Source organism: Bison bison, unplaced genomic scaffold (assembly GCF_000754665.1).
Source record: "Bison bison bison isolate TAMUID 2011002044 unplaced genomic scaffold, Bison_UMD1.0 scf7180017860491, whole genome shotgun sequence".
Taxonomy (NCBI): domain Eukaryota; kingdom Metazoa; phylum Chordata; class Mammalia; order Artiodactyla; family Bovidae; genus Bison; species Bison bison.
This window is the reverse complement of record NW_011491063.1, coordinates 19,697-29,583: the sequence shown is the minus strand read 5'-3', so window position 1 is coordinate 29,583 and position 9,887 is coordinate 19,697. Positions and strand designations below refer to the sequence as shown.

General features: G+C 42.2%; 1 protein-coding gene across 9 annotated transcripts in view; it reads right to left on the bottom strand.

Moving 5' to 3' along the window:
- Window positions 1–9,887, bottom strand: part of HRASLS (HRAS-like suppressor) — a 22,765-nt gene that overhangs the window by 12,512 nt on the left and 366 nt on the right. For 3 of the 9 annotated variants that reach the window (XM_010832241.1, XM_010832242.1, XM_010832233.1), the window contains exons 2-4: window positions 4,582–4,659; window positions 2,257–2,390; window positions 1,513–1,651 (exon numbers count right to left, since the gene is read on the bottom strand). In XM_010832241.1, the coding sequence (XP_010830543.1) occupies window positions 1,513–1,651; window positions 2,257–2,319 (202 nt within the window). In that variant the 5' untranslated portion in view covers window positions 2,320–2,390; window positions 4,582–4,659. Of the gene's footprint in view, window positions 1–1,512; window positions 1,652–2,256; window positions 2,391–4,581; window positions 4,660–5,299; window positions 5,383–9,144; window positions 9,434–9,668; window positions 9,878–9,887 lie in introns of those variants that run through there. The other 6 variants (XM_010832236.1, XM_010832234.1, XM_010832238.1 and 3 more) reach the window with 6 other exon arrangements.

Genomic DNA, 9,887 nt, shown 5'->3' with positions numbered 1-9,887 from the left:
TTCTTTATAGTCCAACTCTCACATCCATACATGACTACTGGAAAAACCATAGCCTTGACTAGACAGACCTTTGTTGACAAAGTAATGTCTCTGCTTTTGAATATGCTGTCTAGGTTGGTCATAACTTTCCTTCCAAGGAGTAAGCATTTTTAATTTCATAGCTGCAATCACCATCTGCAGTGATTTTGGAGCCCAAAAAAATAAAGTCAGCCACTGTTTCCACATCTATTTGCCATGAAGTGATGACACCGGATGCCATGATCTTAGTTTTCTGAATGCTGAGCTTTAGGCCAACTTTTTCACTTTCCTCTTTCACTTTCATCAAGAGGCTCTTTAGTTCTTCTTCACTTTCTGCCATAAGGGTGGTATCATCTGCATATCTGAGGTTATTGACATTTCTCCTGGCAATCGTGATTCCAGCTTGTGCTTCCTCCAGCCCAGCATTTCTCATGATGTACTCTGCATATAAACAGGGTGATGATACACAGCCTTTACATACTCCTTTTCCTATTTGGAACCAGTCTGTTGTTCATTTACTTTTTGTGTTTTTTTTTTAATCCATAAGTTTAAAATCCTAATGTTACTTGGCTTTTGTGATTTCTTCAATGCCACTTTAGCCTTAGAATTGTTCATTCTTGTCCAGTCGCTAACTCGTGTCCAACTTTTTAGGACCCCATCGACTATAGCATACCAGCCTTCCCTGTCCTTCACTATCTTCCAGCATTTCATATGATGTACTCTGCATATAAGTTAAATAAGCAGGGTGACAATATACAACCTTGATGTACTCCTTTCCCAATTCTGAACCAGTCCATTGTTCCATGTCCAGTTCGGACTACTGGTTCTTGACTTAATACAGCATACAGGCTTCTCAGGAGACATGTAAGGTGGTCTAGTATTACCATTTCTTTAAGAATTTTCCACAGTTTGTTGTGGTCCACACAGTCAAAGGCTCTAGTGTAGTCAGTGAAGCAGAAGTAGATGTTTTTCTGAAATTCCCTTGCTTTCTCTATGATCCAATGGATGTTGGCATCTGTACATCTGGAAGTTCTAGGTTCACTTACTGCTGAAGCCTAGCTTGAAGGATTTTGAGCATAATCTTGCTAGCATGTGAAATTAGTGAATTGTATGGTAGTTTGAACACTCTTGGGCATTGCCCTTCTTTGGGATTGGAATGAAAACTTAATTTTTCCAGTCCTGCGACCATTGCTGAGCTTTCCAAATTTGCCCGCATACTGAGTGCAGCACTTTCACAGCATCATCTTTTAGGGTTTGAGAAAGCTCAGCTGGAATTCTATCACCTCCACTAGCTTTTTTCGTAGTAATGCTTCCTAAGGCCTACTTGACTTCACACCCCAGGATGTCTTAGAATATCCTTCCAAAAACCTAGATCAGCTGGATTTACCTAGTTTCTACATTATATTTCTGGTTTGTTTTATAATTTTGTTCATGATTACTTCTTGTAGCAAGAAAGCTAAAAAACTCCCAGGAACTTCAGAAAGCAAAACTTACCTAGAGGTGCTATGTTGATAACATACCCATCACCCAAGTACAGTGCCCAATGTTGATAACAAGGACGAAACACTTCAATCAAATCCCCTGGCTGAGGATTGCCAGGATAGCTCAAACTAAAGCAATCATTAAATGCCATCTGCAATGACAGACACCAAGATCTAGCTGATGTGACTTGCCAAAAGAAAATCAGTTCAAGGCTTCTATAGAAACATAACAATACAGACTTTATTGGGACTGCATCCCTTATTAAATATTTAGACTCACACCACTGTCCTTTGAATGATTCCAACACAGAATTATGTGCGCACATACAGGCAAGTGGAGAAAGAATCTGTCTACTATTGCTTAATTTTCTACAGCAGTGCTTCTCATACTGATTAACCCCAGGGCTCCTTTGTTATAATAAGCATTTCATAAGTCTCTCTTTAAATCCAGAAATTCGTGGATAATGTAATTTACCTATATACAAGATTTCAAAAATTAATATGATACCCTATTTGGAATAGAAAGGGGAAGTAAATTTGTAATAATACTTGTTTTACTATGTAAATGCTGAGTTCATGAATACCCAAAAATATAATAAAGCACTTATAATAAAATACATCAGGGTTTAGAAGTAGAAGATCAGAGTCTTTCAGCCTTTCATATAGCAACATAGTAAAATCAAAAAGAAGAGGTTTGTAGACACTAACATTCTGTGCAAAAAAAAAAAAAGCAAAAACCTTTAATTGCAAAACTTACTCTGTGTTTTAAGCAGACACAAGTTCCAGGCTCAGAAGAGTGTCCAGTCTGATATCCAGGCATACTGTAAGACACAGGACCTTTCTTCCTTGTGCTGAACTGTGCTGGGCAGACTTAGGCACACTTGCGTCCGCCTGAAACCATATACAATTCCCCGTGTCACTGTCCTTTGAAGTAAAAGTCTTTTGCTTTATCTGAGTCTCCCAGACCTCCCCTGAGTCTCAAGAGGCTGACTCAAGGGTTAATGATTAGGTGTATGGCATAAATCGAGCACTTCCCTCGTGGCTCAGATGGTAAAGTGTCTGCCTACAATGCGGGAGACCCAGCTTCAATTCCTGGGTCGGGAAGATCTCCTGGAGAAGGAAATGACAACCCACTCCAGTGTTCTTGCCTGGAAAATCCCATGGTCAGAGGAGCCTGTAGCCTATAGGCTCCTCAGTCTATGGGGTCGCAAAGAGTCAGACACGACTGAGTGACTTCACTTTCACTGTTCACGGCATAAACCAACACAACTCTGTAAGGCAACTATTCTCCAACTAAAACTAAATTTAAAATAAGTAAAGAAGTAGTTGGCACATAACAAGTAATATATATGTCTCAACTGTCTCAATTAAAAAGCTAATCTTTGGGATATTCCCCACAAATATTTTTTGGTTATAATTTCTATTCAAAAAAGGAGTTAATGAATTTAAAAGAAGAGTTAATGATTAGGAAATGTGAAAAGGTAGAAAAAAGGAATAGCTGTTGAGTGGGGAAACTGGTAACAATTTAGACTATAAACCAGCCACATGGTAGAGTCACCAAACTCCTAGTTCCCTGAAAGATAAAGATCTCACATTCCTAAATTGTTTTTACAGGTGAAAACTACTGACCTCAAGCATATAGACCCCCAAATGGTTGAAATCACAAGATTAATCATCTTTGAAACTTCACATTGGATACTATCCAATATAAGAACTGAGCATAAGCTGATCACACAGCCTGTGGCCCCTCCCTCACCTTGCCTTTAAACACCCTTCTCTGAAAGCCATTGGGGAGTTCAGATCTTTTCAGCATGAACTGCCCATTCTTCTTGCTTGGCACCATGCAATGAATACTATACTTTCCTTCACCACAACCCAGTCTCAGGAGATTGACTTTGCTGCATGTCAAGCAAGAGGACCCAAACCCAGGTTCAGCAACATACCCACTAAATATCAGTAAATGCTCCTTGTTACTGTGACAACCACAAACACCCTCCAGATTTCCACCACTCCTCAACTGCCCTGCTTACTGTCTAATTCTTCATTTTTGAATCCAAAACAAGTGCAAAGTAGTTGAGGCAGAAAGGAGACAATTTTGAAATTTGGGAAGTTCATCATATTAATGTGTATGTCTGAAAATTCTCAGTTTGGTGATTTTTTTCCTTTGAAGAGAGTATTTTTAAGAAAGAACATATAAGTCTCTGATGGGTGATTTTTATGGAACATTACATTTCCTATGTATAGCACTGAAGCAGAATGACTCAGTAAAAGGAAGTTATGTACATTCACTGATAATCAAAAAGGGATTTTATGCTATATCCATGTTGAACATCTAATTGACAACAGAGTATTCCTCGGCATCTCTCACTCTAATGTAGATACTCATTTACAAAATAAACCCCAGTGCCAGAAAGGGAAACTTCCAAATCATCTAAATTATAATTATAATAGCATAGGCAAAGGACTTGGGAATACAGACTATTATTTCCCTGGCACGCTAAAAGTCTTTTTTTACAACAATTAATATTGGGAGGGTGTTTTCTCAAGTATTTGTATGCCATCTGTTGAAAAGTTCAATCATCACCCTGTCACAGAAATGAGGCCAAATGCAAGCTGTCCATCTGTTGAAAAACAACTATTAAAACAACTTTATGGAAACCGTTAAGTCTAACCACCCTCTCAAATATGTTTGAGTCTTATTAAAATGGCAGTTCAAAATTTGGCCACATGGGCACTAAAAGGAAAAATAGATACTATACTATGATATAAACAAACACATTTCCCATGAATAGGAAGCAGCAAGCACACATAGCTGCCTGTTAGCATTCAGAGACCTAGCCAAGCTTACAATAATAACCACCATTTGAACAGAAAGTACTTTGTAGTATAACATGTTTTTTTTTCAAGTGCACTATCTCAATTAACCCTAATTAATTTTTTTAAAAATCTACCATGATTTGAGTTTATTATGTTATTATCCCATTTTACAGCTAAAATGATAGTAGCAAATGCCAATTTCTGAAAAATACTCACTGAAATCCTTGAATTATAAAACATGGAGGGAAAAAAATAACTGGCTTATGTGTGAGAGATATGATTTCTTGCTTCAGGTCTTCTCCATGACTTCTGTCACTTTGAGACTTATATGCAAAATATAAAACTATAAAACATAAAGAAGAAAAACAGGAGGAAATCCTCAGGCTCCAGGGTAAACAAAGATTTCTTAGACTTGATACCAGAAGTGTGCATATGTGTGCTCAGTCATGTCCAACTCTTTGCGACTCCATGGACTGCAGCCCGTCACGCTTCTCTGTCCATGGGATTTCCCAGGCAGGAACACTGGAGAGGGTTGCCACTTCCTTCTCCAGGGAATCTTCTCGATCCAGAGACCGAGTCAGAGTCTCTTGTATCTCCTGCATTGGCAGGTGGATTCTTTAGCACTGCTCTACCTGGGAAACTGATACCAAAAGTACTATCCATAAAAGGGAAAACTGACAAATTTGATGTCCTCAAAATGTCAAACTTTTGCAACACAAAAGATCCTGCTAAAATGACAAAAAAGATAAGCTATGGGGCAGAAGAATATTTTTGAAAACCACATATCCAAGAAAGGACCAATATCAAGAACATAAAAAGAACACTCAAAACTTAACAATTAAAAAGAAAAGACTACAGTTAGAATCTGAGCAAAAGACACAATGACACATTTCGTCAAAGAAGAGACACAGATGTCAAGCAAGCCATGTTACATCATTAGCAATTAGGGAAATTTGGATTAAAACCACGATAGCACTACTTACCTATCACAATAGCTAAAATAAAAAAACTGTGACCAGAGAAAATTCTGGCAGGGATGTAGAGTTACTGAATCATTCACGCAGTGCTGGTGAAAATATAAAATGTTGCAGTCACTCAAAGCGGTCTAGAAATTCCTTTAAAAATGTAACTCATAACTACCATGTGTGCCTACATAAGTTGCTTCAGTCATGTCCGATTCTTTGCAACCCCATGGACTGTAGTCTGCCAGGCTCCTCTGTCCATGGGATTCTCCAGGTAAGAATACTAGAGTGGGTTGCCAAGTCCTCCCCCAGGGGATCTTCCCCACCCAGGGATGGGACCCATGTCTCCTGCATTGCAGGCAGATTCTTAGGAAGCCCTTATAACTACCATATGATCCAGCACTTGCACTCCTACATATTTATTCCAGAGATTGAAGACATGAGACTTATATTGACTCAAAAACCTGTATAAAACCTATACAAAAACCTATTATAGCATAATAGCCCCAAACTGGTACATCCCAGATGATCTTCCATGGGTGAACAATAAACAATTTGTGGCACATCCACAGCATGGAACATTACTAAGAAATAAAAAGGAACAAACTGCTGACGAATGCAACAGCATAACCAGGATGAATCTCCAGAGAACTGTGCTGAGTGAAAAAAGCCAGACACAACATTATATATATAATTCCATCTATATACAACATCCTTGACATGACCAAATTACAAAAATAGAGAATGAATAGTGGTTGCCAGGGGTTAATGAAGTGGTAAAAAGGAAGTGGGTGTGGCTATAAAAAGGCAACATATGAGAGATGTTAGAGGTGGTGGAATACTCTGCCTCTCCACATGGTCCATGTCAATAACCTGTTTGTGATACTGCAGTGTGGTTTTGCAAGAAGTTGCCACTGGGAAAAAGCAAGCAATGGTACAAGGGATCTCTCTGCATTATTTCTTACAACTGCATGTGAATCTACAGTTAGCTCAAAATAAAAATCTTTAACAGAAAAAGAAAATTCACTGTATTTTTTCCCACTGAGAAGAGGATCAATATGTGGAAATTATACTGAGACAGCTTTTAGCTGTATATGAGGAAAATTCTTCTTACATTGAAGGTGATCTAACAATGAAATGGAGGACCTTGTACAGATAGCAGTCCCTATCACTGAAAATCCTTAAATACAGTCACAGTCAATAAAAAGAAGATTTCCATGGGAGGTGGGGAAGATGGTGGTAGGGAAAAGAGGCCTTCCAAGTTCTCTTTGATCTCCAGTGTTCATCTCATTCTATTTCCCAGTAACTGTGCAATCCTCAAACCAACCCCACAAAGTAGATATAATCATTTCCCCCGTTTTAAAGATGAGGAACCTGACATTTACCACAGTTCAGGGACTCATACAAAGTCACACAGTGGGAAAGGGCAGAACCCACATCTGGACTTAGATTAGCCGACGCCTAGGTCAGGCTCTTCTTCATCCTAAACTGCTTGTCCCTATGTGCGCTGTATCTCCTCCCTAACTGACCTTTGAGACCGGGTGACATTTGTGACCTGATGATTACCATCACCTTTTTACAGATGAGGAAACAAGAGACTCATATGATTTAAGTATCAGAACTAAAGTCACACAGATAGTGACAGAACTATAATTCAGTTCCAAGTCTCTTCGTTTTCCAGACTGCATGCTCCTTCCTTACATCACTGATTAACATCATTGACCAAAGGAACTGCTACAAAACAAAATTTCATCTTTCCCCTCTCCTCAAATATCCATCAGATAAAGAGGCTGCAAAAGCATACAGAATGTGTATTTCATAAAACAACATAGGAAGGTTTTAAACATTCATACATGGAACCAGTGAGTCATCGGAAGTGGAGCCTTAGGGAACCCCTGCTCTTCTGCAGGGGAGGTGTCAAGATGAGAAGGTTCTAGATGCATTTAGAAGGTTCCCAGACTCATATCTTAGAGAAATGTCTAAAACCTGTCTGCTTGAATAATTTTATTTTCATGGCCATCCACCCATTTCATTCAAGCCCAAGTATGTCATGTCATGCTTCTGAAAGACAATAATTCAGAACCAATTAAAGATACATTTTTAAGTCCTCTGCTGAAAGCTGTGTGTGTCACCTTTAAGGTAAAAATACTTCATTTTAACAGTTCATCTGCACAGAATTGTTTGACTAGTTTATAATAAAGAGTGACAAGAAAGTAAGTCTGTAATCTTTATGCAAGAAATTTCCTTTTTCAACTGCCAAAACAAGCTGCCCTGTTTATAGCTCCCTGTAGGTCCCTGGGGCTACATCAAAAGAAATAACAGGCCCCTGCACAGAGAGGGACTGGCTGATTAACTGCTGCTCATGTCCATGGAGCCACCTGTGCTACAAGAATACTAGCAGCACTTTTTCACAAACTACTCCCAAGGACGCTATCGGCAGTCGGAAACATGATCACGGCCTATCCTTATATAAGTCCAAAAGTCTCCCAATTCAATTTGGACCCTTTCCCACTCCAGCAGCACATTTCATCCATAGCCCTGCCACATTGAGATGGTTCCACAAATCTCCCTGTTCCCAGATTGGCTACTTCACAAACTCTCAGAGCTGCAAGGATCCTTGGTCCAACATCCTCTCCCTACAGCTGAGGGTTCCACGTCCCAGTATGATGAATCTTCCTCAGCCACTGCCCAGTCATTCCTTGCCTGGAACCCCTCCATGGATCCTCATGTTGAGTCTGCATCGCACCCCATCTGTAATCTTGGACTCCTTATTCATCCCTATGTTCTAAGCAAACCAGACCATTATTCCTCACTTTCACCTGGAGTTACGTTGCTAATAATGAAATTTCTACTTGGCATTTGCTGAACATTTCCAAATGACCCACTCTTAAAGGTCCAGATCAGATACCATCTCCTCCACAGGGTCTTCCTCCACTCAGCCAGAACTGACTATGAGCTTTCAAATTACCACTGCTCCTTTCTCTAACACCCACTATGTTTCCTACACCTGTATCACTTATTGGTGTCTAGGGAATTTTCTGCTCCATGCAGAGGGCCGGTTCCTGTTTATCTCTACACCTTCAATTTCCTGCAGAGCTTATCTGGCTCAAATAACTGCTCAGAATGTTTAATAAATGAAGGAATGAGGATTCCAAGCTCGGGGAGAAGAGAATGGCTGGGCTTTTCCAGCACATAAATTACGTTAACAGTTCTGAATGTCAAAGTGATATCACCATTGGTTGTTCCAAAGCCTAACAGAGCATAATAATAAAGGTTTATATTGTAACTCATTTCCATGAGGATCTGATGCCGGAAAAGACTGAAGGCAGGAGGACAAGGGGACAACAGAGGATGAGATGGTCTGATGGCATCACCAATTCAATGGACATGAGTTTGAGCAAGCTCTGGGAGATGGTGAAGGACAGGGAAGCCTGGCATACATGGGGTTGCAAAGAGTCTGAGAGACTGAACAACAGCAGCAACAGTGATAAAGAACTCGCCTGCCAATGCAGGGTACATAAAGTGATGCGGGTTCCATCCCTGGGTCGGGAAGATCCCCTGGAGGGCATGGCAACCCATTCCAGTGTTCTTGCCTGGAGAATCCCTTGGACAGAGGAGCCTGGCAGGATACAGTCCATAGTGTCGCAGAGTCGGATACAACTGAAGCGACTTACCACCCCCCTGCGCACCCCACGACCACCACCACCACCCTCACCTCACACACACACACAAGGGATAGAGGCTTTGGTAAGCAAGACCAGGTCCAGTCCCTGTTTTGCCATTTGATAGCTGTGTGATTTGGGAAAGCGAGTCTCTCTTTCCCTGTGGCCTCTTTAAAAAAAAAAAAAAGATGTGGGTGAAATTACATGCTCTCCACTGGTTCTTGGGGCTCTCGTCTGACAGTAGGTTCAGCAAGGCTGTCTGGGGGCCTAGCAGGCTTCCCTCCCCATCCCTAGGACACCTCACTCTGACGCCGGCTTGGTGTTCCCTCCAGTGGCAGCGGCGAGGGTCCTGAGGTCCGGCCGGCCTCACCGCTGCTGCCCCTCCCGCTAACGGCCCGGGCTCCACTCCACCTGGGGGGAGGTCAAGGCGGCAGTGGCCGTCTACCGGTAACCAGGGCGGCCTCCAGCGCCAACTCCACCCTGCCGCGCGGAGACTTCCTGGCGCCCCGACGCTGCCGCGCACGCACGCTCGCCGCTCCTGCCGCCCGCCCCGCGGGCCGGCCCCGCGCAGCCGCCGGAGTACCCTCCGCTCGCTCGCCCCCGACTCCGCACACGTCTCTATCCCCCAACGCCGCACTCCTGGGAGCCCACGGAACACCTGCCCTCCGCCCGCACAGGCACACACACAAACCCTACAGCCGAGGCGCAGCCCCAGCGCGGGAACTAACCAAGGAACCGCGCCCCGCCACTGCGACGTCCTGGCTGGTCAAGGCACGGAGGTTGTACAGTTAACTTGTCTTGTTGAGCCCAGAAATGTTATAAGCATGAATACACACTGCATCCGTTCGAAGTGCGCCCCCCGCCCCCCAGCTCTATACAGACCCTCGGAGTCAGTAGAAAGGGTCCTGGTCCCTGTGCCCCAAGAAAGCACCTCAGTCTAAGCTGGG